The sequence below is a fragment of the Lycorma delicatula genome, chromosome 6 (assembly GCF_047948215.1).
Source record: "Lycorma delicatula isolate Av1 chromosome 6, ASM4794821v1, whole genome shotgun sequence".
In the NCBI taxonomy this organism is placed as follows: domain Eukaryota; kingdom Metazoa; phylum Arthropoda; class Insecta; order Hemiptera; family Fulgoridae; genus Lycorma; species Lycorma delicatula.
In genome coordinates this window covers 53,499,662-53,518,050 of record NC_134460.1, presented here as the reverse complement: position 1 = coordinate 53,518,050, position 18,389 = coordinate 53,499,662, and the positions used below count along the sequence as shown (strand labels likewise).

The 18,389-nt window shown below is 29.4% G+C and overlaps 1 protein-coding gene across 1 annotated transcript in view; it reads right to left on the bottom strand.

Annotated features, from left to right (window-relative positions):
• Nucleotides 1-284: 284 nt before the first annotated feature.
• LOC142326860 (roundabout homolog 2-like) overlaps nt 285-18,389 on the bottom strand; it is a 1,022,566-nt gene continuing 1,004,461 nt past the window's right edge. The window contains exons 15-19 of the mRNA XM_075369594.1: nt 11,410-11,537; nt 8,867-9,076; nt 6,497-6,627; nt 3,488-3,603; nt 285-460 (exon numbers count right to left, since the gene is read on the bottom strand). Coding sequence (XP_075225709.1) covers nt 324-460; nt 3,488-3,603; nt 6,497-6,627; nt 8,867-9,076; nt 11,410-11,537 — 722 coding nt within the window. The 3' untranslated portion in view covers nt 285-323. The remainder of the gene's footprint in view (nt 461-3,487; nt 3,604-6,496; nt 6,628-8,866; nt 9,077-11,409; nt 11,538-18,389) is intronic.

Genomic DNA, 18,389 nt, shown 5'->3' with positions numbered 1-18,389 from the left:
AAGACATTTTCTTTAAATCATTTTTCAAAACTTTGAAAAATCATATTGTTCTCTTGAAAAGAAGTGTCAGCCAAACACAAACATTTTAGGGAAGAGTTTGACATATTATTCACACTTCTAACTGAATGGCAAAAAAAGAGTCTCATTAGATGAAAACATAAAGAAATGTTGGATAGGTAAGCATTTTTTTATCATTTGAAACAACACTTGAATAAAAAAAAAATAAACATAGAAAAAATTAAAAAAAATCAATACTTACATAAATAAAAAAATGTATGGCAAAAAGGAGATCTACAGAGCAGTTAATTGTCATAATTTGACAATTAATTATGACTATGGGTATGTTGAACATGTGCTGGTTCTGCATACATGCAAGATGATTCACTACAAGAACAACAAGTATGTGAGCTACTGCAACTAGTACCATCATCATCAGCCATTGTTCTTTTGTTCCAGTCACCTAACAAGAATGAAAATAATAAAAATATCAAATATAATAGAGAATAATTTGTATTTTTACATAACTAAAACTTTCATAAAATAGTATAACAACTACAGGTATATTAAAAAGTAAATTTTCAAACTTTTCTAGCAGAAAAATAGACTTCTTTTCAACAATTAATATTAAAAAATAAATTGACTTAACAATAATATATTTATATTATTGTATATATATATATATATATATATACACTTTTGATTTGAAATAATAAATATATATATATATAAATTCAAATGAACTTACAAACATCACAATTTTTACAATAACTTAACAATATTATGTCAACAATACTGATATTATGTCTATTGCACCTTCTTATCACAAACACAGGTTGCAGTGGATCAGCCATTCCAGTGCTTTGAGGATAAGGTCATAGATGTCTTGTAGCAAATCTCCAAAAGATATATTTGGACAATCCAAGGCCAGCTGGGCAATCATTTGCTGTTCAGCTCCACATGATCACATCATGGGCTTTCCACAGCTCCCCATTGGGTGAGGCTCTTATTACAGATACCATGATTTGTGCGAATCCTGTTGATGTTACACCACTGTCTTCTGGGAAGAGTAAATCCTGGTACCCTCAGAGTTGGATCTGTCACAAGGTTGGAGTTAGTGATATTAGTATTACATTTTTCCAACTGTGATTCGAGTGCTGCCAGTTATCTAGTTTGGGGGAGTGCGATATTACTCAGCAATGGCAGCCACTGGAGTGGAGTTGTTCTAATGGTTCCAGTTATGGTTCATATAGCCTGGTTCAGATGTGTGTCGACAAGATTGATGTGGCAGCTATTAATCCAAATAGGAGCATAATATTCTGCGGTTGAATGTATGAGGGCTAGTGCACTGATTCTTAGAGTTTTGGCAATAGCTCCCCAAGACGAATTGGTCAGCTTCTGAATCAGGCTGGCTCTAGTTTTAACTTTACCTGATAATTTTTCAAGGTGTTGTTTAAAGTTAAGTGTTCTGTCAAGTGTAACACCGAGGTATTTCGGGTGTGGGTTATGTTTCAGTGCGACTCCTTCATACTTAATGGCAAAATTTCATTGAGCTTCCCTGTTGTTAAGATGGAACGCTGTGTCTTCAGTTTTATTTGGATTCAGTTGGTCCCCATTTTTTGAAAATTTACTGATTACACCAAGGTCTTCTGTCAATACATCAGTTTGGGCTAAGTTCAAGCTTTGGGTACAGATGGCAATATCATCTGCACACATGAATTTTTGAGATGTAGTTGGTGGTATCTGAGACACAAACATTAAACAATAGAGGTGCCAATACGGATCCTTGTGGTAGGCCATTTTGAAGGCTGTAGAAAATGCTTGACTTTCTGTTGAGCTGAACTTGGAAAAGTCCATCACTCAGCATCTCATTCAGTAAATTAAGGAACGATTTGCAAAGAACAAGCTGATACACCTGGAGTAGTAGTCCTTCTTTCCAGACTGTATCATACATTGAACTTAAATCAATAAACACAGCAGATGTTTTAAGCCTCTGTTAAAATCCTTTTTTATATATAGGAAGTAAGCAAAAGTACCCGATTGCAGCAACTTTTTCCTGGCATAAAACCAGCCTGCTGCACTGGTATACCATTACTGACAATGAGTGTTAGATACAAAAATACACAAATAGTGTTCTTTCTAAGATCTTGAAACATATACTTATAAGTGCTATTGGTCTGTAGCTTTCAGGTTGAGCGATATCCTTCCCAGGCTAGAAAAGAGCAATTACTTTACTTTTCTTGAAAAGTTCTGGTAACTTACCCCTTCACAGAATATCATTATAAAGATTTAAAAGCCATCGTTTCGTGTTTGGACCGATATCTACACTTGGAACGTCAAGGGTACTTCCTTTTCCAACTCTACTATAGTATTTACTTTCATAGCCTTCACTGCATCATTTTTGAAGTCCTTTATGTTATCTCCATTATCCATTTCCATACAAACACAATAGCAACAGCAGCATGTACTTGTTTGAGGGTTGGTGGTATTGTTTGCACTGCACGACACTCAACTGATAACTCCTGTCTTTTAGACATTGTTGGGTAAACTGTGACATTTGGCACTGTCATTTTATGCTTTTTGGATTTGGCATGATCTGTTTCACTCTCCTGTAGGCACATGTGTTACTTTTGAACACATTTAATCCCATACACTGCAACATTTCATCTAAACAGATAATTCTATCAACTGTAATTACAATTGTCTAGATCTTTTAACAATATTATTGTTATTAGAATGTACTGCATAGATTTTGATGAGACATTCTACAACACTTCATTCAACATTCTATCACATCAAAGTTTAGAGATATACCAATTTAGTGCGCATCGAATGGCACAAAATGAACCTAATTTTCCCCCTCTCTCCTGTTGCAGGTGATGTAATAGTATGTGAATTTATAACCTTGTTGTGCAATTTATAACCTTCATTGCTTCATTTGTCAAATGATACTTTGTATAACTGCAGATTTTTTGTAGTTTAGAAGATATTGCAATTTCAATCTTTACATGAAAACGTAATACTCGATTTTCTGGTCGGAGGGGTCTACTGCCGGCCTGAAAGGTAAGATGTATTCTATGTCAAAATTAAAAACTTTTTAATACATGGTGTTTATAGTTCCCATTAGATCTAAACCTGAATATAATTCATGGTACTATGTTACTAATATGCTGAAGTCAGTGGATTTTTTAATGCTACATCGTACAAACTGCCATAAATCTTCATGGGTTATACAGAGGTTATACAAAAATCATCAAAGAGGAAGAAATAATGGAGCTGAATGTGAATAAATCCAAATCTATTAATGAACATTTGTACGAATATGTTTTCCTATTCACAGAAAAAGCATGAATACTAAATTATTAATTCTATAAATAAGTAAAAGATCAATCACATCTGATTTTTTTTAATTTCTATTATTATTTTTTGTTAAAAATGTTAAACATTATAAATATTATTTAGAACAATTAGGAATTTTGTTGTCATTTACCTGTATTATTTCGTGAATCATGCACTAGACTAGGTAATGATGACTGGACACCTCTTTCAATTACAGTTCCAGTGGCGCTATACTCATCTTGCTGACTGTCTACTTGATGGTTGACTCTGAGAAAATACATAAGCATTATATAAATATTTGTGCATTTTAATAAAATATTACCTTTACGGGGATAAATTTATACAATATATTTGATTTTCTTGAATAAATTGTTTAAAATTGAATAACCTATTTGGGTAAATTTTTGTATTTTGGTCAGATGTATAAATCAAATTTTAAATTATCAGGCTGGTCTCTAGTGGTTAACTTGTCATTTCAAATCAATTGTTTAATAGCTGATTTTAGAAGTCCTGAGGTTCAAATCCTAGTAAAAGTTTGTTACTTTTATATAATTCTGAATATTAGTCAGTGGATAATGTTGTTCTTTGATGGCAGGGGTTCGATTAACCACATGTCTCAGGAAAGATTGACCTGAGTCTGTACAAGACTACACCTCATTTATAAGTCATACATATTATCCTCATCTCATTAGGCTGTGGGGAGGTGGTTGCTTTTTGTTCATTAGTTGAAAATATTGCAATGTACACATTAGAAAAATAAAAAAATAAAATAAAATTTATATGTAATAATTTATTTAAAAATCTGATGTGAACAAAACTTGACTTCCTTGTACGCCTACTAAATTACATTTACACAATTTTTTAAAATTAAAAGTACATAAAAATTTATTTCATTAAGAATTTTAATGTTTTTTCATATTTTTTTTTATTGTTATTATTGAATTATTATTTATTGTAATTTTTTTTTTACAATCGGAGATTAATATATCAATATATTTAAATTAAAAAAAAAAAAAGTTAAAAAAAAAGGAGATGAAGTTGGATTTGAACTGATATGCCTTCCCCTTGTAAGATCCAAATATTTCATTAATTAAAATTTTATTTGGCTATAACTCTGGAACCAATTAAAATAAGTACCAGTTACGATATCATTGAAAACTTCTCAATGAGGGCTTATTACTGCAGTTAAGAAAAAGTCCAAAATCCAATTTTTTTTGATTTTGGTCTTTTTTGGACATTTTTGGTCCAGTTGACTGCAATGAAAAGGAGAGGTGTACTACTAGACATTACAAAAGTCCTAATTCCAAAATTTCAACATCCTACAGCTAATCGTTTTTGAGTTATGCGAGATACATACACACGTACATACGTGCAGATGTCATGCCAAAACTAGTCAAAAAATGGGTTCATGGGGGTCAAAATGGATATTTCTTTGAAATCTGAAAACCGAAATTTTTCACGACCACAATACTTTTACTTCATACAAATAAGTAAAAAACATATGTTATATTGTCTTTTTTCTATATATGAAAAAAGCTTAAAAAACAAAAACCTTTCTACCTAGATGAATACAATATTTTGTCAGAAATTCATTTCATCATCATCATTAATGTAGATAGGTGTACTTTGTCACCATATATACATTTACCAATTATTGTTAATCATTCATGTTTTTTTTCCTATTTTGTAATTATATTTAATATATTTTTTCTGAACTGTTCAGATACATGAAAATAAATTTAAAAATAATATTTTTAGTATTTGCAACAGTTAGAATATAATTCACTTTTATTTCATGTGTGTCCACATGTTTGTTTGATTATTTATTGTTTTATATATAACTTACTGGTCCTTTTTAAACATGAAAGATGATAAATCTATCATGTTATCTTAAGTAATGTGAAAGATTCATGTTGTCTTAAATAACATGTCATCTTAAAAAACAAATCTTATCAGTTTATTTTTTTAAACTGACAATAAAAAATAACTGGTCTACAAAAATAGAACATGTGTAAATATTCCTTAAGATCCACATATTACACAAATATAAACATAATTGTAAAAATTCATTTCATTTAAAATAGACAATGTAAAATAAAATATTAATAATTTAATTTCACATTAATGATCACTGTGTACAGCAAATATGTTTATAAAAACTAACCTATTATTGATGTGAAACAAAATGTTAACCGTAATTTTAATAGCTACAAAAGAAAACATGTTTAAGTAATGCTATTTTAGAAAATTTAAGTAAATGAAAATGAGTACAATGATAAAAAAAAATGTCAGTTTGTACAGCTTATTCCAAACATTCATTCACATACCATCCAATATTAGCTTGCATTTTTTGTGTGGATTATTAATTATATTCTTTATTAATATTACCATATTTTCTAATTAACTAATGTATGGTTTGTTTGATGTTGATAACTTTCTTTGATTATTTAAAATCATTATATCATTTCAATAAAAATAAAATAGAAAATAACAATTTTTTTTCCAGAAATAAGGCTCAAAAAATAGAATATTTAGAAAGTAAGACTTAAAGTCACCAATTTTATCTATAGTTCCTCTATAAAACAAACATTTAACAGAGAATTAATTTACTGAAGATTAGATTTCAATTTTAGAAGGGTGAAGAAACCCAGATTTATGTAATAGGCACATCAATGATCCCCAGTAAAAAAGCAGTAGCTCAGCAAGCTACTAAAAGGTGCCAGTATGATACTTCATTTGGAGCAGATAGTAGGGACACAATTTTTGTGGTGCATATCCAAATAAAAACGTATGAGGTATAATAAAATAGACAGAGGAGAGGCAGAGACAATCAATCCAAGGATTGATAAGTTCTTACTCTATTTAGAGTAAGAACACTAAGACTGACCATTTAGATTGGGCCTAAGTTTTACCCATTCCCCTCTTAGTAAATCAAAAATGGCGAATCTTATTCATTTTTCAATGATTAAAAGAATAATAATAATTCTGAATACACAATCACATATAATTCAGAAAAACAGAATTTATATAAAGAAAAAAAGAATGAAGCTTTAGCTTTAGTTTCAGGAATCAAACAGAAAAAGAAGTACTAAAGATGAATGTAGATTATCAATACTTAACAAGAAATATGTTAAACAAGAAAGTATAATAATTTTCATACCTATTGTTGTAGTTGGAACAATACTTAGATGATTTGTACTCAGGAAGTTGATAGGTATAACTAGCCACAGAAGAATTACCACTTCCACATGAGTTACAAGTATTTCCTTTACAGTTTTGGAAGTTTGGTAACTAAAGTAAAAAAAGACAAAAAAAATTACATTAAAATTACAACTAGAAAATACAAACAAGAAATACAAAATAGTATAAGGGAAGTATTCAGATTATTTATCACAGGAACTAACCAATTAATTTTTTTTTTAATAAAATAAATATATCAAAGTATTTATAAAAAGTTATTATTGAATTCAATATGAAATTTTTAAAATGTAAAACTCAGAAAACTTTATTAAGATGCAATAAAATATATACCAAAATTGTATTAATTCTTCCACTCAACTGTACCACTTAAAACTACGCCACATGAGCTGTGTAATAAGAATTTGACCTTACCTAAATAAACTGCTTTTAAAAAAATTTCTTCTAAATGTTTTGAAAAAATTAAGTAAATTTAGGAACAATTTACATTTGCAGGTGCAAATATGAATAATAAAAATGCTATTTTTAAAATATATTTTAATTGCAATCTTTTCTAAAAACACTTCTAGGTTTATTGGAAATTATAGTCCAAATGCTTTTAATTTGCGTTCAAACATGTACTCATTTAAAAAATAATATTTTTTTTATTTATTTTTAAAATAAATCCTGAATGATGATGTTATTGTTTTTTTTTTTTTTTATATGAATTTGATTCTGTAAATTATTTTTTTTATACCTAGAAACTGTTATTGGAAAATGTTTGATAGATGAATATTTATTACAATAAAATTTTTTCAAGAAGTTTACTAAAAAATATAATATTATTTTAAGATCTAAATTGTAAAGTGAAACCAAAATCTTAAAAAATGACTACAAAAAAATTTGAAGAAGATAATCGTTCAGTATGAACAGGAACTGCTCACAATAACATTAAAGTTTTGACTGTAAGATATTATGAAAAGTAGATTAATGAAAATTAGCCTCTTAGTTGGAAAAAAACAATTTTATTAAGATACTGTTCATCTTCCAGATGACCAAGCGCAGTAATAGCAAAATTCAATTAGCATTCCTATCTTCATATATGATAGACACTAGTAACTGAATTTTGTAAGGTTGGAATTTAAAGAAATGTTTCCTTAATAGTGTTGAACAGTTGAACAAAGAATGCTTAATTTTTATGCTGCTTGCAATGTTGACTTGTGTGGATCACAAATAAATTCTGTTACATGTGTTTATCATTTTCATCAGATACACTTCGCCATCGTAACCTTTCATGGTTTAACATTTTCTGTACTCTTACACTTTTCATATCATGCATGAATAGTAGACCATGATAGTGATAATTTGTTACATCATGCTAAATTTACGTTGAATCCCTGCTGATTTTGTTTTTATGAATTACTGTGCCTTCTTTTAAGCATTCATGGCTACTAGTGAAGTAAGCATGACTTCTGTTTTAGCTATGAGGCAGTCATATAACCAAGAATGCCATCTGTGAAACCTATTGAATAGTAGTTTTAAATAAAACCTATCTGTGATCTATATTTAAACTGTTATTAATGTTTGAAATCGTAAAGATCTTTTATGGAGATCCTGTACATTCTGATCAGGAGGTATAAACACCCAAAATATTCTTTTACATTGTATTGTTATATTAGCATTATGTGTCATGCATTTATATACTGTAATAGAATTGTTATTTATAGAACATGCAAAGTGAAAGATAAAGATATAAATAAGAATATCACCTAATACTGTAATGATTCTATATATCTTTTTTATAATGTTGTAAATTCAGTCTAATTATCACTCCAGGAGTATTAATTATTTTTTTAAATTATATTATGATAATAAAATGTTCTATTAGATGGAGAGCTATCATAGGAATAATGATGATATTTATATTTATAAGGTTATCACTAAGTGTTTCATAAAGACAGAAACGTTTAGGTAAATAGAATATATATATAATACAAATATTACTTAATAATGTAAAATTTATCTTTCAATATCAGGTAACATATTTCAAACAATCATTACATTGTGATACACAGATACATTTTTCATGTATGAGTATTTATCAGTTAGTTCATCAATACTTCAGTTAGAAAGGGTTAATTTAAAATTTACTATTTCAAACCTATTCAATATTATCTCTTACTTGCTACAAAGAACATTAACAACGAATCATAACACAAATATTAAGTACAAAAACAACAAGCTAATTAAGTCAACACTATTACTACAGCCACAGTTACTAGCATAACAGTTTCAATGTTGAAGACTATTATGATTAAAAATAATGGTTTTAAGTAAGAAATAAAGTACTTACAGGAGGTGGGTGGTGAACAGGAGGAGGATGGTGATGCCTATGTCCAGACTGACCTTGGCAACCATCTGTTGAACCATTATAAATAACAACATGACCATTACAACTACTACCGCTTCTAACTGGTGGTATGGGAGGTCCTGGTGTTCCTTCTCTTGAAGAATAACAACCAGACCTTTTAGATAACTGTGGGCTTCCATTTAAAAGACCAGCCTAAATAAATAAAAATTAAACATTTAGTTTTATCAATTCTATCTTACATCAACTGCTTTAACATTTTCATTTATTTTAAATACTCTTACCTTGGACGTACATAAACATTTATCTTAATGAGAAAGAAAAATGAAAAAGTGGAAAAGGTAAAAGAAATCCAGACCTCCACTATTAATTCAATTTAAGATCAGGTGATTTAGATGCTAATTTGATGATCGCTTTATACCAGACTCCAAATCACAATAGTTTAATACACATTAACAAATTTATAGAAAAAAGTTTTCTAAAATTAAAATTGATTCTACATTTCTAAAAATTACTGTTTTGTTTAAATAAATTTTATTCATTTAATATGTTAGAATGTCCCTAATCATTTATAAACTCATATATATATATATATATATATATATATATTTATGAGTTTATAATTTAGAATTGTATTATAATTAATTATTAACAATAATAAATATTTTTTAAAGGAAAACTAAGCAGTAAGTGATTTTTTTAAATTTATTTATTATTGATAAAATATAAATGTACATAATTTTCAATGAACCTTTTTTCTTCACTAATAAGTTATTACAATACGTGTAAGATATAAATATTAATATCAGATAGTAATATGAACAAAAATAATTAATAAATAGTGATAGTGATAATACATATAATACTGATATGAGTTCAGCAATTAAACAGAACTCACTGATCGAGAGACATCTTTTGGTCCTTACACAATCTTCAATCTTTATTTTAATTTTAACTTATGAGTAACAAAAGGTCTCAGTTTATAATAATAGAAATAATTTTTATTAATGCAATAATAATAAAAAATTAATATTGAAAATAAATGAATAAATAAATAAATTAGTTTACTTTTGCATGACTTGAATTGAACATAGATTGAATTGAATATTATGAAAATAAAACCTTATTCTACAATATTATGCAAGCATACAAAATTTATAACAGTTCTCTCAATAAAATATTATTCAGAACTGTTTAATATCATTTAATGGTAGACTATTGGCTAAAAAAATCTGATGAGGAGAACACATGACTTCCTTGTACGCTTATTAAATTTACACAATTAAAAAAAAAATAAAACGTATGTAAAATTTTATTTCATTAAAACTTCTGATATTTTTTCATATTTTTTTTTTATTATTGAATTATTATTTATCGTAATTTTTTTTTACAATGAGGTTAATAATTATTAAAAATATCAATATATTAAAAAAAAGTTAAAAAAAAAGAGATGAATTCTAATTCAAACCAATGTGCCTTCCCATAAGATCTAAATATTTCATTAATTAAAGTTTTATTTGGTTATAACTCTGGAACCAACAAAAATAAGTACCACTTATGGTATATCGTTGAAAGCTCTCAATGAGAGCTTATTACTGCAATCCAAAAAAAAATTGGATTTTGGGTTTTTTTGGACACTTTTAGTTCAGTCAATTGCAATCAAAAGGGGAGGTGGACAACTAGATGTTACAAAAGTTCTAAATCCAAAATTTTAACATCCTTCGGCTAATCGTTTTTGAATTATGTGAGGCATACGTACATACAGACTCACGCCGAAACTAGTCAAAATGGTTTCAGGGATGGTCAAAATGGATATTTCTGTTGAAATCTGCAAACTGAAATTTTTCGCAATTGCAATACTTCCTTTACTTTGTACAAGGAAGTAAAAACAGAGTAGCTCATGTAAAATATCCTACAAAACAATTATTATAATTTTTTCTGTTTAAATAACAATTTTTGCTTTAAGTGTATTAATGTACGTACTTGGAATTGATTTAATATTTTATTTGCTAAGAAAATTTTAAAATGTGAAAATTTATATAATCTAAATTTTACATTATGTTAATTGATCAGTTATAAATTCAAAAAATATAAAAAAAATAGGTACATAACATATTAATGCTTTTTGAAAATTTTATGTTTTTTTATAACACAAGAAGGCCATCCGATTTATTTTATATGAAATTTATACTGTTTTGTATTTTTAGCAAGATTTATTTCTTATACTTATGAAGTAAACACAATACTCACATATATGCCCAGCCACACACATTATAGAATTATAGAATAACCTAAAAAATATGTTAATAATGGTAGCATAATCAGTATGTATTTACCAGTACGAAGTTGACAATGTAAAATTTATTTGGCTCAGTGAAATTTTGTTAATTAAAATTTTTATTATATGCACTGTACATATTTATATTACAGTAACATATTTGTAAATAAATTTTTTAAGTAAATAATGTATTTGGAATACATATTCCTAAATTTAATTAAAATCTACTAATTTATGACAAAACAATTACCTGCGAGAAGGATCGATTTTCAAGAGCTTGTAATGGTGGATGTGAAGGTGCTGACATAAAATCATTCCAATGTTGATTACCACCTCCCCCAATTTTGTTGTTCTGTGACTTGAACTGATCATTTTCACCTAAATTAAAAATAATAATAATAATGATAACATCAAAACTGCAAAAAATTAAATAATCTAAAGAAAAATTTTAAACATTCTAAATATTAAAAAGTCAAGGGAGTATAAAAAAAATGAAATTATTTCAGATACATACCTATTCATGCAAGAAGTTAAGAAAACTCTTAATGCGAGAGAATTTTGTATTGTTCTTAGAAAACGTAACTTTCAATTGTTATTAGCCACTAAAAATAAACAGCATGGAATGATTCATCCAAAAAACATCTAATTTTTTGACTTTGGCAGTATGTAGTAATTGATTTACTAAAGATGGTAATGGTTACTGGAATTTTATTCTTAATTCATATTATATGATCAATAAATTAATTACTATTAATTAATATTAAAGGTAAAAAAATATACAGAAAATAGCTTTTTTTTAATACTGTTTTTGTAACTAGTAGATCTTATAGATACAGATATTTCACCTTTCTTCAGCACTACTATCAGCATAATGGACTAAACCAATGTTTTGTGTGTATTTTTAATTTCAGAGAAAGAAGTTTTACGATTATGTTAACCGCAGAAGAATGAAATTCAGTCGTACAGAAACCTTGAGTTCAGTCGTCATGTTGACCTTTGAACCCCTGACAAAATTTGGCGGTTGAATAAGTGGTCATGTTTTCCAGGATGAACATGTGTTTCTAGTTGAATTTACACAGTGAAAGTGTGGATTTATTGAAAAATATACAGTAAAACACAGGTTTGAGTTACCCCAAAAAATCAACAAAGAACCAATAAAGAAATTGACGATTGAACCTGAGGGTATTTTTTGATGGGCGTTTTGATACATTAAATGATGATTTCTCAAAAAAGGGCGTATCTCGAAAACTGTGCATCCTAGGCCAATTCTGACGCAATTTTGAAAGGCTTAATCGAAAGGGTACTCTGCGATTCTCCGGAACGATACAGCCTAGCTCCATGTATGTAGGTCCAACCGTTCTCGAGACTTCCTTTTTTCAGAAATTTTTCATATTTGATGATGATTTTTATTTTATCTGCATACATATTCAGTGAATGTTAACAGCAATACCGTATGATCATTAAAGTGTATATGTTATTATCACTTCATCAACCAATGTATACAGAATTATCAGAATTGATGTAGTTAAATCCAGAACTCGGTTATTATTAATATAGTGAAAACGATCAGGTCCCACAACCAGAAGCGATTGAACCTTATTCAATAATGATTTTTGACAATGTTATCAAAGAAAAACAAAACCTTACCGACGATTACTTTGCGCGGGGTCGTCAGAATAAGATAGATTTTTTTTTTTATTTAGCGCAAACGTATTCTAAAATACCAAAATAACTGATACGAGACAATTGCAATTTTTTAATACTATTCAGACAAGGCGGTTTAAATTTACAATACATTTACAATGAACACGTAAACTTTGACATGTCGTTTGTGATCATTTTAAATCATTATGCAAACACGTTTGGAACGCGAAACCGTTATGGTTTTCTAGTTATTAATAAAGAGAGTAATAAAAAGAAAGGTCGCTGTAGAAAAGGTATCGATACATTTTTAATCGTGGATTGAACGCTGATCGAACACAGAGAACTTTCATAGAAAGCCAATCCTCAGATTCGAGAAGCGGCTTTCTTACGTGAATAAACTAATCGTTTGAATTTTATTTTTATTTTTTATTCTAGAACAATGTACAAGAAGGAGAAACAAATGGTTGAAATTGAATAGCATAATAAAGCTTTTAAACGTAAAAATGCAGCATTTGTGCTGGGTTTGGCTGAGGAAGATTTATTTACTAAACGCTTCAAACCGATAATAGAACCCATAAAAGAAATTAAAAAAAAAACTAGATAAATAAAAACCAGTCACAGTTACCACTTCAAACTGATGGTGAAATTGATACTGATAGAGTAGGACGCGAATTGGGTGATAGATTGTCAGGTCATTTACAAAAACATCGAGATAGTTGTGAACAGAGTTTGTTCGAGCAAGATTTAGAAGTTTCAGATGATAATAAAGAAGAAGAAGTAGGTGTAGGCTGTTCAACCATGTTATCTGAATCTGAACAAACAACTCTACAATCAGAATAAACTCAAACCGCATATACAATGCCAGACTCTCCATTTACACAAGTTTCTGAACGCAAAAAACAATTACAATATAGAAGAAGAAACAAAACCATATTTAGAAATGTTAAAAACAAGTCCAAAAGTACCAATGGATCATTTATATGGTGTGAAATATGATAAAAATACAGATACGAGGAAATAAAGAAATTAAATTTGTAGAAGATAAAATTTATTTGGGAGATTTTGTATATTCAGCACACCTGGTATTTTTAAGAATCCAGGTCTGAAGAAAGTTCACAAAAGAGATATGCAAACTTATGATGAAATGTTGAAAGTAACTGGTACGCACTTGACTGATACCGTAAAAACGAATAAATCCTTCAAATATAACGAAGTAATCAGAAAGTTTTTTCGTCCAAAACGAACAGATAGATCTGTTTCACCATATAAAATACCAGCCAATCTTTCTCAGGTAGCGGACTACTACATGCTCAATTTAATTACAATCCACTCTATTTATATTGGGATGATACAAACGAATTGGTAGCTAGATTGTATACCCTTGTGGGTGAATATGATGGTGAAAACAAGACAGTTTCAAATGAAATCATATCCATAATAAAAGAATTGAAAGATATTAAATTTGAATAGCTTATTGGTTTCTATATATTTTTTTTTAATATATAATAATGTCACGAAGCCGAATAAGATTAAGTAGCAAAAGACAAGGAGGAAACAGTGGAAAAGGTATTCCCGGTCCTTCAGGAATTAGTTTTTCCCAAACAAAAGATGGAAATTATGATATACAAAATAATAGATTGTTTAATGTATCTGATCCGATTGACGGCGCGGACGCGTTTAATTTTAAACAAGCTCAAGATATGTTTAAAATCACAATGGAAAGTTTAGACAAGGCGATAATAAATTAAGATGTAAAGATTAAAAAGTATATAGAGGATGAAGAAAAGAGGCTTGCAGGTGCAAGTGTAAAGTTTATGACAGTTGCACTCGAGCCGCTTAAAAGAAAAATTGATGAGTATATAGATGTTGAATTAAATGGTCGCATTACAGAAGATCTCGTGACCAATTAAGGCACATACAGAAAATGAGATTAATCTCTACTCACACAAATGAAAAGATAAAATTAAAAGTACTTCATAAAACTTAGTGTATTTTATAGTTAACCGGTTTAGTACAATTAAACGCGAAATAATATGTTTTTTCGATAAATTTATTGTATTTTGTTTGGTTTTATGAAATATTTTGGGGGTGAAGATTTTCACCACGTAATTTACATACATTAAAGAATCATTAACCCTGAAAATGTTATCGTTAAAAACTACTGTTTACTGTAATGAAAAAATTGTTTGAAATGAAATATTTTACCATTAATCTCATAAAAAGCCGACGTACGAATATGAGTTCGGCTTTTTACTACTTAAAAGCCGCGGTCGGAATTCCGGCTTCGGCTTCTTAGTAGTTAAAAGCCACGGCTCGGATGTGTGCGTCGGCTAAATTAAAGAATCATTTAGATTTTTATATTAATAATGTATTTGAATGAAAATAATTTTTTTTTATATATAGATATGAAGGTAAAGAAAAATACGAAGAAAGGACACGATATTATCATCGGTTCTATAGTCGATAAAACTGTGGATTTATTACAGTTTGAAGCTCATTTACCAGGTTACAATTATTGCGGTCCCGGTACGAAACTAGATAAAAGATTGAAACGGGGTGAAAAAGGCTTAATAAACTAGATGAAGCTTGTAAGTGGCACGATATAGCTTATTCGAAATATTCCGATAATAAAACCAGATCTTAAGCTGATAAAGCGCTTGCTGAACGAGCTTGGGAACGTGTAATCGCGCCAGATAGTAGTTTAACTGAAAGAGCGGCAGTTTACTCTGTAACTAACGCGATGAAACTTAAATCTAAATTTGGCGGAAGATTGAGACTTAAGAAAAGTGGTAAACGATTAAAGTTGAAGAAAGGTGGTAGCGCGGTACTGCTAAGAAGAAAGTCGCACACACACACACAAAAAAAAATCGATTCAATAGCTAAACGCGCTTTATACGATCACGAGTTGATTGGGTAAGCGAAACGGTTGAAAATTCCACACTTCTGTGGTGTTTTTATGCTCGACGCTTTACCGAAAATGATTGGGAAAAACAAATGCGCTATAATTAATTTAGAAACTTTAAACGGTCGCGGTACGCATTGAGTTTGTTATAAAAAAAAATCAATAAAAATTAGATTACTTTGATAGCGTAGGTGATACACATCCTCCTCCAAAATTGATGAATTATTTCGGGGATGAATCTAATGTAACGTACAATTATACTAGATATCAAACCGACAACCCACCGGGTTGGTCTAGAGGTGAACGCGTCTTCCCAAATCAGCTGATTTGGAAGTTGAAATATCTGAACGGTAATTACCGGAGGTTAAACAGGAAAAAGAAAAAAGATATCAGCCGACGACAATGTAATTTGCTGTTGATTATGTTTAGAATTTTTATCGGAATAAATTATACGTTTTTGATTTTGATTATTTGTAAATAGATATGTCGCGTCTATTATAGATTGACAGTAACAGTTCGACTATTAAAAAATCGTTTTCTCCTCTAATCAACCTTTCAAAAGGCCGCCAATACAAACTGGGTTAAAATGGTTGATGACCGGTAACACTATTCCGAACGGGGAAGAGAATAAAAGTAATAAATTGTATTCGACAAGGATGTTAAAAAAGATAAAAATAATAATTATGTATTTACACAGAAAAATTATATAAAAATACCGATGGGTAGTTATGAAGTCGAAAATATCGGTGAATATGTACAGAATGAAATGAAAAAAATAACTATTTCCTTCCGAGCAAACATCAATACGTTACAATGCGAAATTAAAAACACTGTATGGAAAGATTTTTCGGATAAACATTGCAGCATCGGCAGTCTGTTGGGGTTATGGTCCGAGAGTTATGGTCCGAATATAACACATCTTTCAGATCGAATAATAAATATCGCTCCTGTCAACCTAATACGTGTAAAATGTAATATTATTTCGGGTAGTTTTAGAAACGAAGCTCAAGATCGTATTTTATGTGAGTTTTCGTTGAGTGTAGACCCCGGTGAGATAATTGAATATCCATTTTATACTGAATTTCTATCGGTATACGTGAGAGAAATTTACGATTTAGTTATATCGTTGACCGATGAAAATGATAATTTATTAAATCTGCACGGCGAACGAGTAAACATGCTTGTTGTTGGTATTGAAAGAATCTAAATAAACTATTGTAACTGAATTTTTATTTTTTTATAATATAAATATGCCCCTCGAATTCGAAAGTGAAGAAAATATTGAAACGTTTCAACGTCAAAAACGTTTCAGATTGTCATTTGAAAGCGTAGAGAAACTAAAATCTCTAGGATTTGAAATCGTTGGTGGGAAATTTAAAAGCAACAATACGTTAATGAAATGAAAAATTAAATTTTTATAAAATAGAATGTATAAGATGAATTATTCAATATTTATTATTAATTAGTCAATAAAATAGCGCGTTCAGATGAATCCCTATGTAATCAACTCCACAATCATTATTCGTTAGCGAATAAAATCGAAAAGGAGATTAAAATCCGTATAAATCAACCGGACATGTACACTGTTCCGGGCGATAGTTATTTGATTGCTTCTGGAAAACTCGTCGGAGCAAACGGAAAATAATCTACTATTTCGGATTTAGTTAATTTTGCCGTCGCCTTTTTATTCTAGGATATAAAATATCTTATCAACGCGCAAGAAGTAGCGTCGGTAAGAAATGTAGACGTGACCACGGTTATGAAAAAAGCTCTTTCAATGACAAACTCTCTACTGCCATCGGCCGAAATAGCCGGATGGGTTAGTGAAAAAAATAAAGTCGACTTAGATGAAAATGGTACTTTTACTTTATATATACCGTTATCAATGCTGTTGGGTTACGCCAAAGATTATAAAAAATAATCATAAAGAATATACAGAAATTACTGTTGAGACGTTTTGATAGCGATGTAAACGCGATACGCACTAGTTCCCAACCATAAATTTAAGACAGAATTAACAGAAATCGTGTGGATTGTTCCATATTTAAAGGCCGCGCCCGAATACGAATTGGAACTGCTTAAGATGAGAGTTCAAAATAAAGACGTGCGTATCGCGTTCAGAGCGTGGGACATTCACGAAAATACGCTGTTCCTCAAACGAATTCTTTTATATGGAACGTGACAACTTTGTCTCAAACAGATAAACCACGTTATGTTATTAACGTTGTACTGTAACTAAAATGAGATAATTTGTTAACCATGGAATCAGCAACTGTCAATTTTTTAAAGTTGACAATTATAAATATGTGTTCCAAAATGCAACTAATGAAAAATTTATCTTGTTTATTTCTGTAATATTTATAGTTTTTAAATTCTGAAGCACACTGGTAAATGTTGTTCTTTGTTATTTTTAGTTTCAACTGAATCCATTTATTTATATTGTAATGAGGAAAGAAGATTCTAGAAAAAAGAAAGAGAGAGAAAATGAAGAAAGAAGAATCTAGAAGGTACGACAAAGGATTTTTTCTGGAAAAGAATTTATAGAAAAGCATAGAAGGTGCAGGCAATGAAAATTAATATACTTGGGCAATCAAAAGGGCAGGTCAGGTACTAGTTCTGCAGACCAGGAGCTATAAACACTGCTGAGGACCAGCGGAGAGATATTTTTTTCAAGTTAAGTTCGA